The sequence below is a fragment of the Copadichromis virginalis genome, linkage group LG20, assembly GCF_057382275.1.
Source record: "Copadichromis virginalis isolate Kocher_CV1m ecotype Utaka linkage group LG20, C_Virginalis_male_GT1.1, whole genome shotgun sequence".
NCBI lineage: Eukaryota > Metazoa > Chordata > Actinopteri > Cichliformes > Cichlidae > Copadichromis > Copadichromis virginalis.
In genome coordinates, this window is record NC_140637.1 from 27,714,768 (window position 1) to 27,738,705 (window position 23,938).

At 37.5% G+C, this 23,938-nt stretch overlaps 1 protein-coding gene across 1 annotated transcript in view; it reads left to right on the plus strand.

Annotated features, from left to right (window-relative positions):
* The window catches only part of gdap1l1 (ganglioside induced differentiation associated protein 1-like 1), a 29,047-nt gene that overhangs the window by 607 nt on the left and 4,502 nt on the right, over positions 1–23,938 (plus strand). Inside the window, exons 2-4 of the mRNA XM_085443435.1 lie at positions 8,698–8,890; positions 14,187–14,360; positions 22,224–22,318. Coding sequence (XP_085299561.1) covers positions 8,698–8,890; positions 14,187–14,360; positions 22,224–22,318 — 462 coding nt within the window. The remainder of the gene's footprint in view (positions 1–8,697; positions 8,891–14,186; positions 14,361–22,223; positions 22,319–23,938) is intronic.

Genomic DNA, 23,938 nt, shown 5'->3' on the forward strand with positions numbered 1-23,938 from the left:
TCTTTGCATGACACGATGCTACAGCTTGGAGCTGCCTCTGTTTGTTTGCTGTGACCAAAGCGTGTTTGCATCAGTGCATGTTTGTCCTGCACATATACCTCCGGAATATGAATATCATCCTGCAGCTGGGCAGAGCTCCCGTTTGAGACGTCAACGCTGCAGCACGGGGGTCTCATTTCTTCGACAGAGAGTAGTGTGTTTGATCAATGTTCTATCATTAGTCACCGCATAGATCACCTTTCACATCTTATCTGCTTCCATCCTCGATTGACACGTTGGGGCTATTATCTGCCCATAATGCTGGTGAACGTGGTTAGGCTACTATGGGCTTTGACACATGACATCCTAAATAATTGATCAAAATGCTGTGCAAAACAAACTCCAAAGGCCATCTCCCACCTTCTGCAGCTGAATCACACCATATGTTCTTATTTTCATGCCTTCCTTCAGTCTACCTGTGATTTATTAACATGCATGCTCCCACGAAATGAGCATGTGTTTATAAAAATTTTGCATTGCCACACAAATAACTCTGAAAACATAAATGATTATCATATAGAGAATTCAGTACCATGAAGCTCCAACAATTAAACATGAAACCCGTTTGCATTTAAAAAGCATAGACTGTATGTAAAAGATGAACTCAGTCGTCATGGTATGTTTTGTCCTCATTTTGAAAGCCACGCTTCACTGTTGCTTAGGCTGGTCGTGCACCTCTCGATTTTTGTAACTCTGTGCAGGTAGCGCAGCTGATGTGGCTCGGTTGAAGACGTGAGTGTATCATTATGTCAGGTTTTACCATATTTCAATGACATATCAGTGCAAAAAGCTCAGATATTCCCAGATTATACAAAAATCCTGCACCATTTTTAAAAAGATAAAACTTTCTTGAGAAAACTTCATTTTGACTTCCACTCCTTTGCTAGCACTGAGAACACTGCAGTGAGTATGAAGCACAGCAGCAGTATAACTGTGAAACAGTTGTAGAGATGTCACCGATGACTTGTGACACAACCAATCAACTTCACAGGTCCAATGCAAAGAAACTGTTATCATTTAATTAGTGCTAAACAACAGGCTAATAATATACTGGAATTTCACACACCAGAATTGAACCATAGACTTTCTGAACAGCAGGTAAGATGCAGTATTTGTCAAACAGTGCAGCTGTGATGCACCAATAGCATAAACATGGTGGAGAGGTTCAGTTCTGTGACTCCAGTTAGCAGACAATGATTGGCGACAGCTCCTTTTGTCGTGCACACCGCCAACTCTCGTATCATGAAGCTTAGACCAAAACAGTTTCATTATCCAGGCTGAAAACATGTTTATTTGTGTATTATAGTTAGGCATTTTAACACGGGAGTCTATGGGGACTGACTCAATTTTAAAACCAGCCTCATATGGACATTAGAAGAACTGTGCTAATTAGACAATAATAGTGGTTTGGCCCACTAAGGAGGAGAATGGTACCAGTGCTACAGCTGTAAAACCATAATATTCACCTTTAGGTTCAAACTCTCTATGTGCTGGAAGAGGTTCAACCAATTCAATTCAATTCAATTCAATTCAATTCAATTCAATTCAATTCAATTCAATCTTTATTGGCAGACTTCATGTCCATAAAAACAAGACAAAAAAACCCCAAAAAAACAACACACACACACACACAACACTCCCCCCCCCCCCCCCAACACAAGGTATAAACCATTAAATATATATATATGTATATAAATAAGTATCTAAAACATTTGTAAAAATATAAAACCATAATATACATAAAACACAATTACTTAAAATAAATCAATAAATACACAAACACTTTAACCAGTGCTTTCTGAGACTGGATGAGTAACGGGAACCACTCAGTGTCGGATCTGTGAGTGCTAAAATTATACTGTTACTCGAACCATCCAGTCGTTCTCTAAAATTGAACATTAGCTTCCTTAAAAGTGCTTTAAAAGTCCAAACACCCACAGCTACAAACATCTGGCTGGCACTACCACTTCTAGGTATCCTGCAAAGGATTCTCATCGCATCATTATATGCAACATGCAGCTTCTGCATGCTACATTGTTTGTAGGATGACCACAAGGGGGCAGTATATAGCGGTGTGCAATACGCTTTAAACAAAGCCACTTTAACTGGAAGTGAACAAAAGCTGAATTTGCGTGCAATAGTATTTGCCTGCACATAGAGCTTACACCGTTGTCTGTATATGTCATCATCATCATTCATTTGCTCAGTAATAATGTCAATGTCAACTGGATATGCTCTGAAGTACAGTCATTGCACTCAAAGGTGAATGCACAGCAGGGTGCACTGCCTATATAACCAAAACACAGAAGCTATTTGCAAAGCGTTGTTTATTTTATGGAAAGGGTGCTTAAAGAGTTACTTTTCTCACTAGATAAAGCCGTAGTATAACAGATTGTGGTAATTAGACATTTTTAAAAGACTTTGAGATGTTGAGTGACAGGTGGTGCCTAACTGCCACTCAAAGCAGCCATGTAATGCTTAACTGCTACAATTTACAGCAATTAATCTGATGTCACGAAGGGCAATTAGCTGTAGTCGTAAACTGCAATCTGTACCAGGCTGCAAATATGTTTATTTAAAGTGTATTTTAACATGGAAGTGGAGCTGACCTCAGGAGGCCACCAAAGCAAGACGCCGTGAGAGTTATTCAAGCTTGGACTTGGACACCAGATGATTTTGAATGATGTGGAAACTTTTGTGTTTCATTACTCATTATTGCACATCTGTCACACAAATGTGCAAGAAAACCCCTTAAGAACTTCCAGAGCTTTAGAGTTTTTATGATACTTGAAGTTTAATTTTGGATAACAAACAACTTCTTTCACATGTAAACAAACCGGAGGTGACAGCATGCAAACGCTGTAGACAAGGTGAAGGTCATGACATAATCACTTGTAATTGCATTTCTGTGTTAACACGATGAGGATATTGTTCAGTGTGAGATTTAATATGAGGACGCAGAGAAGGAAAATGCTAAAAGAACAAGCGGAGCTTTCCCTTTCCACTATCATGCTGCTTTATAGGCCACATTTATTAGATCCAGTAGTTTGAGATTTGACCCACATAAGTCATTAAACATTTGGACTTTGCTGCTCACCTTGTCACACCTGTAAATTGATGTACATGAAAAGGTAAATTGCTAAACTGCCCCTTTAAAAGTGGATTCAGCTATGCAATGGCAACTGGCATTTCATCCTTTGTCCTCATCAGCCACCATCTGTGCCTAATGTGTGCACATGGATTACATGACTATGAGTAGTATCTTTGTACAGTCAGTGAGTTTTATAGATGAGTTGATGCGCATAAAAGTAAAACTGCAACTATTTTCTTTTAAATTTTTAAATTATTCATTGGGAAAAATGAGCATTCTGATGACAACCCCTTACTGTCTGATAAACAGTGATGGCCATTTTCACTACAAGATTAATTTATTGTGAGAAATGCTTCAGTCTCTTAGGATTCTTTAAAAATTCAAGTCTCAAGATGCGATTCAACACATAGATCTACCTTTCTGTCATCATTGCATATTACTGAGGACGAAGTCAGAAATGTTGTTTAGAAACACTGTAGCACATCAGCTTTGAGTTCATGCTCAGTCTCAGGTTTGTACGTTAGTTATAAAGCTCAGGATCTCTGGCTCATGGCCACTCGAGTCTGAGCTGCTGATTGAGCTGATTGTCACTCAGCAGAGGGTAAACACCAAGCTCACTGTCATGATTATCGCCTCAGTCCTGGAGCTGGAGGAGCTGGAGTGACTCCTCGATCATGTGTGATTGTGCTGTCAGTGAACTCGCTGCCTCTTTCACAAGTAACACATGGGTTTCAGCTAAGATGCTGAAAGAAATTCGAGCAACAAACTTGCTAATGTTTACATGTACGATGTTGTATTATTGTTATGTGAGCTGAAGCATGGGATGATGGGAAGGGCCTTTATGAGATTAAGAGGCCGTGCACCTGGTTATCTGCTCCACTAGAAATTTACTGAAAATGTTACACATTAATATAACACAATTGGTCAAAATCAGTTTGTTGCACCTTTGAAAGATGTGTTATATTTAGTCAATCTTTTGTGACTTGCCAAATATGTTTTTCCACTGTATGAAAAGACAGAAATGAATCCTTTCGTAAACACACTGGCAGTGCGAGACAGGCAGCTTTTGATAAAGGAGTCACATTTTCAGCTGATCAACATTTCTCTGTGCCGACTCCATTGTCGTCAATGTGCAGGGGATTATTTACAAGCTTGTGTATACCTCAGCAAGTTTATGAGGAAGGAGACAATGTACCGTCGAACTTCTCTTGCACCACACTTTAACTTTATTGTCTTGCTTTAATATAGCTTCATATCTAGCATCACTGTAACTTTGATCCTGTGGCCCTGCACTATAATTATTTACCTCACACCAGGGATGAATTTTGAGCACAACAAATATGGTAATGATAGATACAGAAAAGGCGCAGTGACACAGAGGCCAGATGCACAGATCGATACAGCTCTGGCAACCTCAGAGTCTGCAGGGTAGAAATTTACACCTTTAGTGATGAGGCTTTAACAAACTGCTGTTTTCTTTCAGTGTGGGGGGCAGTATATCATGACAGCAGTGAGTATCTGGACACTTTCTTTGAAACCTTTAACAGACACAATGCCATATTTTGCTGTGCTCTCTATTCAAGTGTAACTGTTGCAATGAGGACGTGAACACTGTCAAAGCTTATTTGATTGTCTGTTTACTACCATCAAACAGATAATCAGACAAAGGGAAACTGAAGCTATATGTACACATGATGTAAAGGAGGATAATACAGGTGGGCAACAAGAAACAGCTAAATCTGATCAAGACAAATGACACAAAGGAAGTCAAACTAAATACAAGACATAAGAGACTAACAACTAAACAGGGAATCACTAACAGAGATGACAACTTAAGAATCAAGTCAACACTCTTCTATTCTATTCAACTCAGCTTTATTCATACAGCGCCAAATCACAACAAAAGTTGTCTCGAGGTGCTTTATATTGTGAAGTAAAAACCCTACATAATACAGAGAAAGCAACAACAATTAGACAACGGCCTATGAGCTAGCACTTGGTGACATTGGGAAGGAAGAGCTTCTTTTTAAAAGCAAGAAACCTGCAGTACGACCAGGCTCAGGAACTGGGTGAGTGCTGAGGGAGAGGACAAAAGAGTTTAATAATGACTAATAACTAAATGCAAAGTGGTGAATAAACACACAGACTGAAAAGAGGTGAGTGAAGAAAACACAGAGTGCATCATGGGAAGCCCCCAGCATCCCAGGCCTATTGCAGTGTAACTAAGGGAAGGTTCAGGGTCACCTGATCCAGCCTCGGCTCTAAGATTTGTTAAAAAGGAAAGTCTAATTATATTTGGACTGTACTGATTTATTAGAAACTCTTTTATTTATTTATTTTTAGATAGATTAAAAGTTTAAGATAGTTTGCTTTCTTTGCATTTTAACCCTTTAATGCATGAATTATGACAACCTCAATCAGGATTTTTTTCTTAAGTATTTTTATTCATCTTCACGCATGAAAAACGATTTTTCTTTTTTTTCAAACATGTACTTTTCAAAGACTTTTCAAAACGTATGTTGTCCAACAACACTATGCGTGAAAGTGATATAGGGAATCATATAATTTAGTTGTGCTTTTGACATAATGATAAAAAGCAGATTCTAATTTTGATTCTGATATAAACACCAAACATAAACTCGTGTTAAGGCTGTAATCAGACGTAAGGCTCAGTGAAACTTGCATGGAAGTTTAAGTCCAGACCAGTCGTTGTATACTTACATTACTCAGAGGTTTGTCTTGTGTTGGAGAGTACCTACCCCTGAAGTAGGAGCTAAAAGAAACACCAAACCACATACAGTACGATACAAGGAATGTAAATAGTTCCTGCAAAAATAACACTAAAGATTTAAAAACAAACACAACAAAGCAAGTGCCACCTGGTTATAATGTGTTAAACGAAAGAAGCTTTTCTTAAAACTTTTTAACTCACCCACACACACACACACACACACACACACACACACACACACACACACACACACACACACACAGAGCTGGTCGAATTGGAGCTATTTAGTTTCTAAAATCTCATCCTCAAGGGTTGCGATAGGATTAACGCAATGAGACAAAATATAAAAATATATAAAGGGAAATAAATTATTTTCTGGGACCTTTCTTTACCTGTTCCCAGTAAAATCCTCTGTTCTGGGACCAGGCCATATCATTTATTAAAATTCGAACTGCTGCCATTTTGAGAACGTCAAACTTGGCTTACTTGGCCCTACTATGATTAAAATGGGTGCAGCTTTGCTTTATACATTTGATCAAGTTTGGTGCATTTCAGAATGATCAAGAGCAGGTTTAGTAAAATAAATGTCAGAGTATCATTTCTGTAAGGCTGATTCCCCGCCCCCAATTTCAAGTTTGATTAGATGGATTATATCTCTTTATTACTCAGTCTGTCCTGATGGGGACAGACGTCTCTCAACAGAGCCATAGAACCTCATGTTTGTTCAGTTTGGCTCGTTAGTTGTGGAGGTTTTACTGACAGAAGAAAAATAGGACTTAAGAACTTGAGGGAGGGATTGACTGAAACAATAATAAGACCCGGTATTTTATTAAATGTAGTCCACTATGTTCAGCCAGACAGCTGCTGTTGTGTCTCCTGAATTAATGGGTACCAGACTGCTTAATTTGTCTACTTTGTTTGTATAAGAGGAGTTTTTCACACTACAAAATACAGAAACCTAAAAATCTGTGACTTACCAACCAGTGACTTATCTATTTAAATACTGAGATTTTAAGGAAGATATGCTATGGCTAAATGGACCTGCAAAGGCTCACCAAGAAATCATATGCAGTCATAGTGTAAAGGTGCACATAAAATAATTAGCCTGTCTCTGGCAGTTTTTACATGGTTATCGCTACATTCAAGAACCCAAAAAACTTCAGACACACACATTTAGTGAAACTGAACAAAAGCTAAAACTGTGTAAAAATGCTATTTCTATGTTTTAGCTAATGTTTTTCACTCACCTGGTTCCTGACTCTGACTTTTCTGAGGTTGGCATTAATCTCAGTTGGGAATGGGCACTCGGACAGCTGTGGACACTGTGGAAAAGTAGTCCCTGTTACTTTATTCACGTTTTATGGAATTTAGGTGGTGCAATTTTAAACCTCAGTGTTAGCTGCTGTGATGTCAGCTGTAAGAGAGGGTGAAGTGCTACGCTGTCAACTAAAGCTAGCAAGCTTTGTTAGCAGGTTTCATCAATAAACTGTACAGGTGTGGTGCACAGACACAAAGGTAATAGTAACTGACAGGCTAATAAAATACCAGAAAGTGAGTTTGAAGACTGAAAGTGAGCTTGCAGTGCCTCTCAAGCAACATTAAGCAGCGTTGAAGGCATAAACATTGTTTTAGAGGGTGTAAAATAGTGTCAAATTTTAACATAGGATTCTATGGGCCCCAGGTGCCATCAGAAGAGCAGTTTCGCATTAATCACTGCGTCATTTCATGCTGCATTCCTCTAGCAAAATATTATATCTGGCGCTAAGATGATACATGAAATTATAAGAGAAGGTGGTGGAAACGCTAATAACTAAGATCTGATTAGTGCCACAACTAGACTTTTTAAATAGTACATCGTATGTTTAAAGAAAAGTGTACTTAGATGTATTACGTAGCATCATGTCTTTGCAGTACTAACTGCTTTTCATCCCTAATAACAGCAAGCTGCAGCTGAAGTTCACTTATTGTATAGTGTAAGAGGAGTGAATTTTATGCTTCCCAAGCAGCTGAACTACTTGGCATCATTGCTAAGAAGTGACTAATAATATTATGTAACTCTCGATGCAACGGTGACTGTGTTATTGTGGGTATCATCCAGGGACAGCTCAGCAGTATAACACAGGGACCTGAAATATTTGGCGGTTTTATATAGAAGTCCCTGATTTAGTGTTTCTTTTCCACGCTGATGGAGATATAAAAGGCTTAGTTTTTTTCTTTTTTTTGACATTTCAGTTGCATGCATCGATTTGTTCCTGGTGTCCAAAACCACTGGTCCTGCTGTAATTACTATGCTTATTTTACTACATTCTTTAGGTTTATTTCATTACACCATGTCTGGCCGTGTTCAGCAAAATTCCCATTTTGTCGTTCCGCCAAATGTAGCACTTTATGCCTCAAGTGTCATCTTCTTTCATTAATCTTATTCCCAGTAATAGCTCTCCATGGACCTTGGCTTATCCTTCATGCTGTTAGTAATGTATCCTGATTGTCCTGGATTTTTTTCTCAAACTCTAGCACCCTGTGTATCTCATTAGCTTGGCAGACCACACAAACAACCAGCTCTCTCTACAGTACAGCAATTTGCAATGTAATGAACTGAGCGGAAGCTTTTAGTGAGTTTAATTTTACATTTGTTTTTTTTGTTGTGCAGTTTTTTTGTTGTGCAGTTTTTTTTTCTTAAACCAAAAATGGATGAAATGTCCTCTTATTTTGTCTTCATAGTCTAGTAACAAATTGCAAATGTTCACCCACTGAATATATTTCCAGACATACATGTTGTGATTAAATAAAAAAACAGGGGATGTGTTTGGACTAATCACGTCCTTTGTAATTTCAGGTACGGCTCGTCATTAATGAGAAGGGTCTTGTCTGTGAGGAGAGGGATGTGAGCTTGCCACTGCAGGAGCACAAGGAGCCCTGGTTCATGAGGCTGAACCTGGGCGAGGAGGTGCCCGTCTTCCTCCATGGAGACACCATCATTAGTGACTACAACCAGATTATAGATTACATGGAGAAAACCTTTGTGGGAGGTAGGACAATGCTGTCTTTCTTTTCTCTTGTTTAAAGATGGCAGAGTCATTTCCATTTGCATATTTTCATTATTTTCATTCATGCTCCATTAGAGAAGCGTTGCATAATTCATAGTTCAAAATAATCCCTATTTATCATGTATTATTAATCTGGTGCTTGCTGTGGCCGTTCAGTTCTCCTGCTTACTGTCTGAAAAACACTGTTTTAGCTCCTTTTGCTCTCACTTTAAAACTTTCTTTTTATTGGCTTCCCTTCATAAACAAAAACAAAAGATTTTGGCAGTAGGTTGATTGGGCTTCTGTAGTCACTGCTAAAGCTTGAAGAAACATCCCCTCTCTCTGACGTCACACAGAGCTATGGGTAGAAAAAATGCTTTTTCTCTCAGTGATAATCACTTACAAAGACCTTGTTATTTAAAACTGGCCATATGAGCATCCACCATGATAACAGTAACTATATAATAGAGGAATAAGGAAGCTGCATAGGTCCCACTTAACTTACAAGCATCCTTTCTATAGCAGGAAAAATCATCTTTACGCTGCACTGCAAAAAAAACCCCAAGTTCTTTTCATTTCCATATCTTCCTCATGGATCATTAATGGGTCTAGATGCTATTTGTCTGGACGTAGCTTTAGCCTCTCTATTTTATCTTGACATATTTATGTAGCCATCAAGTGCATGTTTGAGGCCCTTTTATAGAGATCTACTTTTTAAAGAGTCCACCAGAGAGAGAGTTGTTAACCAGTAAAATTCGTTATGTTTACTAGCTAATTGTACCAAGTTAGACTATAAAAATTGGTACTGTAGTATTCAAAGCCGGCTCATTGCATGTGTGCTGCACTCCTCGTTTTTGCATTAGTCCACCTATACCAGACTAATTCATCTCAACCGCCGCCTCGTGCTCTGCCAAAGGTTTGTGATCTGTAATCACCAATAAAGATGAGGATGAGTATTTGTAATTCTGATGTAAGCCACCTCTGTGAGTTACCAGCTGTACAGGTTAAGTGGGTGTAAAAACTGAAGGCAGCAAAAATTCCAGCAGAAGTTTAACCTAGCAGACGGAGATTGATTACACATGTGGCATCTCAATCAGTGCTGCCACACCACTAACTGCAGTACTAAGATGAATCTGGTATAAAAATTTGACCCAGTTTAGAGCTTTTACGAAACTATTCATAGAGGCCAAAACTGCTTTTTGTATCAAGCTATAAACATATTTTAAAATGCTGTAAAGTCAGGCCTTTTAACATGAGAGTCTATTACGAAGAATTTGCATTTGGGGTCAACTTAAGGTGGACATTTTAGAAACTTTAACTTTTGGCACTTGTATGTTGGCTTCATTTTTCACTCCTAGAGGCTGTTTGTTTGTTATAAACACAACCCAACCGGTCGCGGCAGATGGTTGATACTCCCTGAAGTCTTCAGCTGGAGGTTTGTTCCTGCTAAAAGGGAGTTTTTCCTCCCTACTGTCACCGCCTGCTTGCTCATAGGGGGGTTGTCTGATTGTTGTTGTTTTTTTTCTGAATTATTGTAGGGTCTTTAACGTACAATAGAAAGCACCTTGGGGCAATTGATGTTGTGATTTAAGAAAATGTAATAAAATTCACTTGAAATTAAAGTATATCGGCCCTATAAGGGGGCGGGATATGCAACACAGGGGATTCTTCTTCTTCATCTCTCTCTTATATCTCTGACTAGAGCTATAGAAAATTTGAGGCCTCATTCGCCCAGTTTGTGAAGCTGGAGTGACAAAGACTGTTGGAAGCCATTGGAGGCCATCTGTTTTCTTTGTGCAGACTGTGTCAGTGCATACTATAATGTGAAACTGTAACTCATTGCATCAACGTCTTTGCACCAATGTCACTGAGACGATCCTTGCTGATTAGATTAGACAAAATTGGAGTGACCCCTTGGGGAACATTTGTGGCACTCACAAACGAGACACAGATATAAACACAAGAGACATAATTTAATGATTGAAACAAAAAGTCCATCAAAGCTATATTTAGAGAAGCGGCATCTGTAGCTGTGAAGTTGTGATGGGTATGGAGGAACGTACGCTGTGAGGTAATGACTGAGATTCAGACTCTTGAGCTTGAAAAGGAGGCAACTGGATTTCTTTACATGTTTGAAGACATTTTGAAGACATCTAAAAAGTTTCTTCAGTTCTAAAACAAGTGGCAGAGAGTCCCAGGTAATAAACCCTTAAAAGGTGTCCTGACCCTCTTGGATAAGAGGTTAAATGTGTCCAAAAACCTAGAGAAGGACAGTTGCCTTCTTTTTAGGCTCTCAAGACTGCCATGGCCTGGATGACTGAGAGCCTACACAGACATTCGGGCTTGGCAAACATGCAGCTCAAAGAATAAGCAAATGTTAAGAAGCATACACTGAATCCTGTTATCTGTGTTGTGCTGTAGTATCTGTAGGTGGTACGTTCTATAGGATTATCAGCTGAGAGATTATGTAACAAACTGGGAGCCTCAGATCAGAAAATGCCTGGGGACATAGGTCTGTAACTGAAAAACTTCATGGCTTTCCTGCTTAGTTAGTGCTCACATGTCTAGAGCAGCGCCTAGAGCTTTGAATTCAACAGCAGAAGATCTGGTTCACTGCTTGCTCAGTAATAAAAGGCTAGAGTGCATAAGCTGACCCCAGGGTCTGATGATCTCATTCAGCTAACTTCATTTTAGTCTTTTGATAGTGTGCTAATAACTTGTTTTGGAGCAAGTTAGTCATAGAGATATAAAATCATTCATCAGTCTCCAGTTATACTCTAATAATTTAGTTAAGCTGTTATTGTTGCATTTTTTGGTTTTGTTTATTTTGTCTACTGAATGTCAAACAAGTCTGATGCATGTTTTATCCAGAAGCTTTCATCCAGGAGTCAATTTGAGGGGATGAGTTACAGGCATGCTTTTTCTCTGCCTTTAAATCCCTAATGAAACCTGGCAACGTGGGCTGCAGCTGGTCTGCAAAGTGCAGATTTCTCAGAAACGGGAGGCATATGCAGTGTGGAGCAGTGGCAACAGTTTTACAGTGTTGTTGAGGCACAGCAGGGCAAAAGCTGTTTGCAAAAAGATGTCAATCATCGCCCGAGTTGTTCTTATATATTTGTCATGCTCATTGTGAACATGTATGAACTCAGTCGGGAAGTTGCTTGACAGTTTGCTGCTAATTTAATCTTTCCATCACCAGTGCTGCAGCAGACTTCCTGCAGAGAACCACTGCAGGACATGCCCAGGTCAGCATGCAGGTCCAGAGACTGATTACTCAGCTCTCTGGAGCTCAGCCACGTGCAGCTCAACCCTCCTTCAGCTTCTCCTCATCGTCAAGCACCCATCTGATTATCTCTGTCTTGTCAGCGATGCCTTCCCTGCATGTGGCTGGCTGTGACCCTGCAGAAAGATAAAAGCTCCCTCTGTTCTGCACTTTCAGTACCGAATCTCAGCAGCAGGTCATTATGCTGAACACCATCGCTCCCAGCCAGGCGCTGCGCTGTCAGACACGAGAATTAGGGCAGCAAAATGTAAAAGCGGGATCTCTCTGAGGTAGTAAAAGTTGTTGGAAGTGTTTTTATGTGTGTTAAGGTGCAAACAGACTGTAGAGTTCATCTTATTATTTTTTCAAACCCACGTTGTGCAGCATAGTTAGAATAAACTGGACTTACAGCCTGAAAATGTGATGAAAGTATTTTGTTTTAATAAAGCTTATGTTTGCAGGCCATTTTAGATGTTTACAGTAGCTATAAGGATAGACAATATAAAACATTTTAATATGATAGCAGGCAGAAAAAATCCACTCTTAAATTCTGGTAACAAAATATTTGACACATGTTGATAATCAGTCTTTAACAGGAAACAAAATCAACATGCCTCACGTGCTTCCCTGTCGCTGTGTGAGGAGGACCTGCCTGAGCTAAAGTCACTAAAAGAGAAAACTCTCCAAACAACTCGACTCCTCTTTGGGTCACAAGTTATTTTGGAGTCTCTGGGCTCTTTTTTTAATCCTCCAGGTTGGTGTTTTTTTTGCCATCATTAACTTAGTGTTTTAAAAACAGGTGTAAAAGAGAAAAACTACATACTCACGGGATATAATCATGAGTCTATTCCAGATTACCTTCATTTATGTTTATTCTGTGAACATAATTTATAAAACGGAGTTAATGTTTTATTCATTTTGACCTGACAGTAGCGACCGAGAGAATATAGTTACCAGGAACTGGAACCAAGGTCTTTTTGCAAGCAGAGTCCTGTATGCCTTTAAAAAGTATGTAGGCTTAAAGCATCTCCAAGTTGTCTTGGATGGAGAAGGTACCTCCATCTTTTATATTTTCTTAGCAACAAAGCCTTAATAAGCTGTTGGATGAAAACTTGATGAGAGTGAAATCCATCTTTTCTGCAACTGTCTGCAAGAAAGTCTATAATAATTCACGATCATAATAATAATAATAATAATAATAATAATAATGCAGCTTTTTTCTTGTAACGGCAGGTAAGCAGAACAGATTGAGTCAGTAGGCGGATGATGTAACAAAGTTATGGAGTCTAATTACAGTGTTAATGTTTAATTTGTGTTTTTGTTGATCTGGAACGGGAATTTAATCTCATGTGGTTATACCAGGGGTGGGCAACTCCAGGGTTCGAGGGCCGGTGTCCTGCAGGTTTTAGATGTCACCCCGGGTCTACACACCTGAATCAAATGATTAGTCCATTACCAGGCGCCTGGAGAACTTCAAGACATTTGAGGAGGTAATTTAGCCATTTAAATCAGCGGTGTTTGACCAAGGACACATCTAAAACCTGCAGGACACCGTCACTTGAGGCCCGGGGTTGCCTACCTTTGGGTTATACCATAGTCTAGTGTTTTCACTCAACATAAATTGTTGTTGATCTTGTTGTTCCCGTCACCTGAAGGATGAACTGGTTAGATTTTGGTAATCAAGGTCACTGTGACCTCACCTCCAGCCCTAACATCTGTATCATTTCTGAAAGCTCAGTATGTCAGGAACACTTTCAGGGATTTTCTTTACATTTGGCACAAACATGTACTTGGGGGTGACGGGTCCTCCACCTGTTACCAGGTTACCATGTTGTGTGTCTGACAGCTGAATCTGGCACAACTGTGTTATTCTGGGTTTGTGTGGTTGCTTAGAGACCTTGGGGGTTTTGGACAGATTAAGAAAAAGTCCACAGAATAATGCTCTGCAGCATGTAATTATGATTCACTACATTTTGCCCAGTTTGTATTCCTGTAAAAATGTTTTCTCTTTTTCATGCTCTTGTCTTACTCACACAGACACAGTGGCTCAGCTGATCCCTGACGCAGACTCGCCTCTCTACGATCGTGTGCAGCAGTACCGTCAGCTACTGGATGGTCTGCCCATGGATGCGTACACACATGGCTGCATCCTTCATCCAGAGCTCACGACTGACTCTATGATCCCAAAGTACGCCACAGCAGAAATACGTAGTAAGTGAAGCCAGCTCACTGCACTGCGGAGGCACGAATGCTCGTATTTTAGCATCTTTGGGAATTACAAAACAGCTTGTGTTACTTAGAGAATGGTTTTTGGGTTGTTTATTTTGCAAACATAGTGTAAGGTCAATAGAAGAAATAAAGGATCCCTTTTAATCAAATGCATTTTTATTGTATTTTGAGATGTCTATAAACATTCCTATAGCTCTTGACAGTTAGATTGCCTCCCTGCTTTGTGAGTGCAGATTTGATTTTCTTGTGAATAACAAATTTATTCAGTGTTAGAAAAGTTCAGGTTCCTCCAATATTTAAGATGTAAGAAATAAGAAGCATTGTTTCAAATTTTCAAGTAAGTTTTTTATTTTTTGTTTTCACATCAGTTTTGATTCAGTTAATTTTAACAGATTAAGTAAATACCTTTACAACAGCAGTCCCCAACCCCCAGGCCTCGGACCGGTACTGAGTCATTTGGTACTGGGCCGCGAGAGTTGAGGCTCAGGTGTGAAATGTGTGGTTTTCAGGGTTTTTATTGGTTTTCAGCGTTATTTTGTTATCGTTTTGATCGTTAACTCGGTTTTCCTGAGTTTTTTCATGTGTGTTATGAATAAATCTTTTTTTTTTTCGGTACCGGTACTAGTTTTATTTTGTTGTATTTATCTGCAACACCTTAAAGGCCGGTCCGTGAAAATATTGTCGGGCATAAACCGGTCCGTGGCGCAAAAACGGTTGGGGACCGCTGCTTTACAAGACAGTTGATAGCTAGATCAGCTGTTTTCATCTGTGTTACGTCAGCTGACCTTCTGCTGCTTCTGTAGCCGCTTATTTAAAGGACAAACATACATCACAAAGACTGACCTGCGTTTAATTCAGAACTATAGAAGAGGTAAATCTCAAGCTACATCCTGAAAGTTCACAAAGAGATTTAAAATAAACGAACAAAAACAAACAGGAAAGAAGTGCAGATTTAATGAAATGTGCAAAAATTAATGGAAATACAGGATGTTGTTTGAGGTAAAAAACAACTCTATAACCGGAAAGTCAAAACCATCTTTATCTTCATTATGCTCTGACCTCTCTGAGGCAAGCTTTTGTGTAATGTCTTGAAGTAATCGTCAGAAACAGTTCTTCAGGCTTCCCGAAGGAGATTCAAGTTCTTCTTAGGAGCTTCCTTTTCTTCCAATATCTGTCAAGATGATCCCATTACTTCAGTAACTTTAATCTGAAAAGAAAACATTTATCAAATTTGACTAAAGGACAGACGCAGCTCTCTGTCCATTCAGGTCAGTTATGTGAAAAAGCCAAAATAGCTTTAACCGACCAAACCTTTGTTCCCCAAAAAAGGTACAATATGAAGACTGTCTGATCTCCTCACGAAAAACTGAGCAAGACTTCAGGGTCTTTCCAGAAACAGGATGATTTGCAAATTTTAGCAACTGAGTCCACTCGGGTGTGTGTAGCACAAAGGCACGCAGTGTCCATAGAATCACAGTGTTCACTGACTCAGTTTAATTTAATGTGACAGAGGGCTCTGCTCCATTTCACAATGCATGTTCACACACGTTTAATATCTGAATAGATACATGTGGGTCTGCAGGTGTGTGTGTCTGTGTGTGTGGTGAGTTAATGATATATTTTTGTCCCTTTTGTTATTTCTAAGATATTACATTTATCAATTAATACAGAGTGAAAAGGTCAAATTATAAAAAAAGGCTCCACAATAAAAGCAAAAATGCTTCCTTCTAGAGTTTGAATGAAAACAACAGAATTTCAATGAAAACAACAGAATTTGAGAACAAACAATGGAATTTGAATGAAAACAACAGAATTTGAATTAAAAGAACAGAATTTGATCAAAAACCAAAGAATTTGCATGAAAACAACGGAATTTGGGAACAAACAATGGAATTTGAATGAAAACAATGGAATTTGAATGAAAAGAACAGAATTTGAATGAAAACAACAGAATTAAAATGAAAATGTCGGAATTTGAATGAAAACAACAGAATTAAAATGAAAATGTCGGAATTTGAATGAAAACAACGGAATTTGAAAACAAACAACGGAATTTGAATGAAAACAACAGAATTTGAATTAAAAGAACAGAATTTGATCAAAAGCCAAAGAATTTGCATGAAAACAACGGAATTTGAGAACAAACAATGGAATTTGAATGAAAACAACAGAATTTGAATTAAAAGAACAGAATTTGATCAAAAGCCAAAGAATTTGCATGAAAACAACGGAATTTTGGAACAAACAATGGAATTTGAATGAAAACAATGGAATTTGAATGAAAAGAACAGAATTTGAATGAAAACAACGGAATTTGAATGAAAACAATGGACGTTTAAAACAAACAACAGAATTAGAATGAAAACAACAGAATTAAAATGAAAATGTCGGAATTTGAACGAAAACAACAGAATTTGAGAACAAACAATGGAATTTGAACGAAAACAATGGAATTTGAATGAAAACAACAGATTTTGATCAAAAACAAAAGAATTTGCATGAAAACAACACAATTTGAACAAAAACAACGGAATTAGAATGAAAACAACGGAATTTGAAAACAAACAATGGAATTTGAATGAAAACAATGGAATTTGAATGAAAAGAACAGAATTTGAATGAAAACAACGGAATTTGAATGAAAACAACAGAATTAAAATGAAAATGTCGGAATTTGAACGAAAACAACAGAATTTGAGAACAAACAATGGAATTTGAATGAAAACAACAGAATTTGAATTAAAAGAACAGAATTTGATCAAAAACCAAAGAATTTGCATGAAAACAACGGAATTTTGGAACAAACAATGGAATTTGAATGAAAACAATGGAATTTGAATGAAAACAACGGAATTTGAAAACAAACAACGGAATTTGAATGAAAACAACAGAATTTGAATTAAAAGAACAGAATTTGATCAAAAACCAAAGAATTTGCATGAAAACAACGGAATTTTGGAACAAACAATGGAATTTGAATGAAAACAATGGAATTTGAATGAAAAGAACAGAATTTGAATGAAAACAACGGAATTTGAATGAAAACAATGGAAGTTTAAAACAAACAACAGAATTAGAATGAAAACAACAGAATTAAAATGAAAATGTCGGAATTTGAACGAAAACAACAGAATTTGAGAACAAACAATGGAATTTGAACGAAAACAATGGAATTTGAATGAAAACAACAGATTTTGATCAAAAACAAAAGAATTTGCATGAAAACAACACAATTTGAACAAAAACAACGGAATTAGAATGAAAACAACGGAATTTGAAAACAAACAATGGAATTTGAATGAAAACAACGGAGTTAGAATGTACAGAACAGAGTTTGAATGAAAGCAACAGAATTTTACAACGAACAATAGAATTTGAATAAAAAGAGTAGAATTAGAATTAAAACAACAGCATTTAAATGAAAACAACGGAATTTCAATGAAATGAACGAAATTAGAATGAAAACGACGGAATTTGAGAACAAACAAAAGAATTTGCATGAAAACAACAGAATTAGAATGGAAACAACGGAATTTGAATGAAAACAAAATTTGAATGAAAAGAACAGAATTTGATCAAAAACCAAAGAATTTGCATGAAAACAACAGAATTTGAACGAAAACAACGGAATTTGAAAACAAACAACAGAATTTGAATGAAAACAACGGAATTAGAATGTATAAAACAGAGTTTGAATGAAAGCAACAGAATTCTAAAACAAACAATAGAATTTGAATAAAAAGAGTAGAATTAGAATGAAAACAACGGAATTTCAATGAAAAGAATGGAATTAGAATGAAATGAATAGAATTTGAATGAAAACAACGAAATTAGAATGAACAGACCAGAATTTGAATCAAAACAATGGAATTAGAATGAAAAGAACATAATTTGAATGAAAACAACGGAATTTGAATGAGCACAACAGAATTTGAATGAAAACAATGGAAGTTTAAAACAAACAACAGAATTAGGGATAGCCTTAAGTGGTAAGCATTCAACAAGGTGCTAGAAACATTCTCTCATCCCAACTGGTCGCAGCAGATGGCCGCCCCTCCCTGAGCCTGGTTCTGTCAAAGGTTTGTTCCTGTAAGAGGGGAGTTTTTCCTTCCCACTGTCGCCAAAGTGCTTGCTCATAGGGGATCATATGATTGTTCCTAAAATAAATGCAAATTCATGATGTGAGTCCCCTGCTCCGTCACATCTCAAAGGTGCTCCATTGGACTGAGATCTGCTCACTCTGGAATACAGTTACACTTATTATCAGTGTTGTTCAAGTTACTTGAAAAAAGTAATCAGTAACTAATTACTGATTACTTCCCCAAAAAAGTAAACCTGTTACTTTACTGATTACTTATTTTCAAAAGTAATAAATTACTTAGTTAATTAGTTACTTTTTAAAAACACAATTTACAACCTGAATAGGTGATAAAGCGATAGATCTTTCAGCCCAATTCTACTTTTTCTGCATAATCCATCATACAAAAATTTATCAAATGGAAAAGTCTCTTTTTTTAAACTTGTTTTATCAGTTTTAATTTTTTAACTTTATGCATCAAGCAAAAAATGAAATTATATGCACCATTCTCTGACTTGAAGAAATTAGTTTAACATTTAAACCTATTTTCTGCACATTCCATGTGTTACATGTAACGCGTTACTGTCCATCTCTGCTTATTATGAACTCATGAACTTAACTTAATATGCATGAAGCCACTGCACTCTGTGTATACTCTGGTTATGAATGGATGGATATGGTCAGCAACAATACTCAGAAAGGCTTGGTATTTAAATTTGGTACTAAAGAGCCCACAGTATACCAAGAAAATAACACCCACATCATTGCACCACCAGCAACCTGAACTGTTAATACAAGGCAAGATGGATCAGTGTTTTCACGTTTACACCAAATTTTTACCCTATTGTCCAAATCTTGCAGCAGAAATCAAAACACATAAGTCCAGGAAACATTTTGCCAGTCCAATTCTGGTGAAGCCATGTGAATTGTATCCTCAAATTCTTGTTCTTGGCTCACATGAGCAGGGCCAGGTGTGGTCTTCTTCTGCTGCTGCCCATCTGCTTCAAAGTTTGATACATTCTGTGTTCAGAGGTGGTCTTATGCATACCGTGGTGTTAACAAGTGGTTATTTGAGTTTCTTTTGCCTTCCTATCAGCTCAAAGTCGTCTTCGTAAACACCGGAGATGGTTGCGTGGGAATATTTAGGTAGATCATTGGCACAACCATGCAATGTTCAAAGTCACTTAAAACACCTTTTGTCCCCATTCTGATGCTCAGTTTGAACTTCAGCGGTGATTTTGATGAGGAGTTAAACAGGGGTACCCACTGAAGTGTATACTGGGCCCTCATTGGTGAAAAAAGTGTCCCATGTTTGTCCCTAGTGCTCATCCCTGAGGTAAAGAAAGTTTTCTTGTGGATTGACAGGATGAAAGGTAGATGCTATTTTGGTTTTGTCATCTTTTCTCGACTACTTTCTTCTTTTAAAGATATAAAAACTTTTCAGTGCTTTTAACTCGCTATATTGAACACTGTCACACACTCAGCGTGACTCAGCTTCAGCTCTGGTACCAAAGAGACTCCTACGACGAAAACCACATGCATTTTGAATGCAAAGCAATTCATCTTCCTTGCAGCATTTTCCACATCATTGGTAAAACAAATCCCAGGTTTTTATGTGCACAGCGTGACTAGCATACTGTATAATTTGATGCTACTCAATACCAAAAACCCTTAACACAGCACTTTGTAGTGATGCCAGGTTTTTAACGGCAGATATTAGACCTCCCAGCCTGAACTGTGGTGCTCTTCACATCAGGTAATGGCCTTGTCATGTAAATCAGAGCAACAGGCTGGATGAGATATAAAAGAAAGTCTGCAGGAGAATTAATCATCCAGTGAAATCCTGACCAGTCTGTGATGGACCTGCAAAATCAACTTTATGGAGTATTTCATTGAACGCATCGGTGTTCTCTGTGCGGTAAACTTTGGTTTGGATGATTATGATTCAGACTGAAGGGACAGTTCAGACACAAACATTTTTATCTTTCTGGGTTCATCTTGTCATCATCATTCCAGCAGACTCATGGAAAATATGCAAAAAATAGGCCGCGTCACAGGTTTGCAGCTAAAGTAAAGACTGACAAAATATTAGAAGACTAAAAGATTCTGCATCCTGGCCAAGTTCTTCATCTTTATTATTAACAATTCCCCAAAAAACAACAAACTCAGTAATGTGTCAGTCTATCGTATGAATTTTTCCATCTTCCTGCTTAACTCTGAAGAAGTAAAACTTCAAAGGTTTGACTTTTATTTTGTAAAAACAGAATCTCAGAGCACAGTTGTACACTGTTTTTGGCAAATGTTACACTAAATGTCATTACTAACTACACTTGTTAGTATTGTATGTGGATTTGGCTAAAAATATAAACTTCAGTGTCCAAGTACATAATACAATCACCGTGTTATTGCAGGGACTTTACCTTGCAATATCAAGTACATTGAAGCAACTGTTGTGATTTGTGCTACATAAATAAAATTGAATTGAATTAATGGTGCCTGCGCTGAACTACACCTGCCTCTGCGCGGTTTGTTCTGTTAGTTTACCAAACTGCCTTAATTAGGTCACAAAATGCATAAAAATGCTTTTGTAATTAAAGGTTTATATCTGGTATGCCTTAAAAACTTGTTTTAGCTGCATGTTTTTTTATTATTCAAGTGATCTTTGAGTTGGAAATCATAAAACTACATGAGTAGAGCTAAATCAAGTAGGTTAAACACTAAGACAAAACATCAATCTTTTACTTTGACTCATCATTAGTTACCCAGATGGCAAAAAGAAGGGTAACAAAAAAACAACACAGATGAGTGGATTCATGCCATTCAGACCAGAGAAACAAAATGAAAACAGCTTCTATTAAAAGTGTAGTACAGTAAAAGCCATACCGGACTGTGCTAGGTAACAAAAACAAATTTAATCCTGGACTCGCCTGTCTTCCTGTCCACAGCAGTAGTTAAAGAACAAAACAAAACAATCAGAACTGAAGAAGCTTCTCGGATGAGAGGTGAAACGCCTTCAAGCAACTTAAAGAAGTCCAGACGCTTTTTTTTTTTTGCAAGCTCCTTTGAAAACAAAACAAAAAAAATAGTATCTCTAACAAAAGAAGTTATGTGAATGTGAGCAGATATTATCTGCCTGACTGACTGTTAATGTTGTAATATCATACCTGGATAGAAAAACACACAGTGGAAAACTATCAGTCATGTTCTGGCCTCCTCAGAGTCCAGACCTCAACATTATTTAAGCAGTTTGGGCTCATCTCGACAGAGAATAGACTAAAAGGCACCCAAAATCCATAGAAGTCTTTTGTGAACATGATTCTACCAAATATTGAGGTTTGGTTCAATTGTGCAAACTATTTTTTAGCCTTATATACTGTGTTATATTTACCCAATGAAAGAAATGAGAGGTGGCTCAAGTGTTTTGCACAGTGCTGTACGTTAGCAATATAAAAAATTATAGTGCACCACGGACACATCTTATGTCCTTGATGACGTAAATAAAAACAATATGTGTAACAGCTGATGACACAAGCTTCTTCTTCTGCCCTCGGGAGACTGAATGGAGCTCAGATGGGAATAACCTTTGTATTGTCATACATCCCCTTGGAGATTAAACACACTGGACTCTGGCGTATTTGCTTTTAGTAAAATATGCCAGGCAGACAGCACAGTGTCTAAATATTATTCAAAGTGTTTTTTTCCCCTTCCTGAACAACAGAGGACACAGTTAATGTGAATGCATGCACTGTGTTTGTGTGTAACTTCAGGACATCTGGCCAACGCTGCGACAGAGCTGATGAAGCTGGACCATGAGGAGCCTCAGCTGACAGAACCGTACCTCTCCAAACAGAAGAAGCTAATGGTGAACCCGTGTTTTCATTAACGTTAACATTTAACTTTTAAGTGTCCTTCACAACTACAGATTTCATTAATATACACTTCAGAAGTGAAGACTTAAGATGACTTTCAGGGTGTGATTCATATACTGCAATTCATAGGAGTTCATTTGCATAAGTTTCAGGGCCTTTAATCCATTAAATGATGCATTAAAATTAAATAAATTTCTCACTTATTGTAAGAATTAATAGCTTAGTGTATTGTACATTTTTAAATTGTTGTTATCCCTTCAAGAAATTATAGAGCACATAGAAAATCCATTAAATCCTCTAAATGTGTAATACATTTATACTTATTTAGGGCAGCTGCCTGAATTAGCATCTTAAACTGATGTATTAATATCCTTCATGGGTACAAAGTGAAGGTTATCACACAGGAAACACCCTGTAAGATTAGCTTCATCGAGTGAAACCCTTAAAATTTTAAATCCTGAATAAAAATATACTTATTTTGAATTACATATATTTGAGACCCCTGAACGGGAATGTAACGAGTATGATTTTTATGTATTTAATGCTTTTTTGGGGGGACAAACAGTTTAAGTCTCTATTAAACTGACAGGTATTGCGTCATTTATGATCAGAGAAGAAATCCTGACTTTTCCTTCAGTGCCGTTAGTTTTCCTATTTGTGGCTTTGAGTGAAATATCTTTAGAGCTACTGGATGTGACATATAGTTAAAGTGCTTTAAATGTTTTTTAAGACTAATTCTATGTAAATACAAGTACACTGCAATTACTTTACATTATTATGACAGTTTTAAACAGATTCCATGCCCCCCATAGAATAATTCATATTAAGGTTATTTGTATTTTTTGTAAGCAATAAAAAGCAGTTTAGGCGTTTGGCTTTAGCATTTAACTAGATACATATTTTTGGCTGAAATAATGTTCTGAGATGTTTTTTATTTTTCTATAAGTTTTTTCTTTTCTTCCAAAAATTTTTTTTAAAGGTTGAATAAATCTCTGCAAAGTATTCCAAAAATGTTTAGTGAAAATGTTGCTTTTGATGTTGTTTTTGGAGTGAGTGGAGCTTTCCCTGTTTAACTTTGGTTGAGGCAGATAGTCAGACTGGTTAACAGAGTAGGACAACCACACACTGTCACATCCACACCTATGGCCATTTTAAAGCCACCAGTTAACGTGATTTGCACTGAACTGTGGGAGGAAGCCACAGTACTCGAATGGAACCTGTGCAGGTACAGCAAGAACATTCAAACTGCACACAGAACGGCTCCAGCTGATCAGCATATATAAGAACCAGGAAAGTTCTTGCTTTGCTGTCGCAGTGCTAGCACTAGCTGTTTCTCACTGCATGTCAAAATATCAAATTTAAAATGTATGTTTTCAGCATTTTAGGCTAAATGTTAAAATGACACATTTTATTTCCTGAAAATATGTGAAACACTTTTAGTGTAGTCTCCAAATTTGATATTTTTCCTCATGGCATTAGAAATCATTTCACTGCAATGTGTCAATCTATCATAAAACCTGATTTAAATGATATAGTTTATGTTATCCAGTAACATCTGTGACACAGTCTCATAATTTTGCATTCAGAATACCTTTTGTTCAGAAATTGCATTC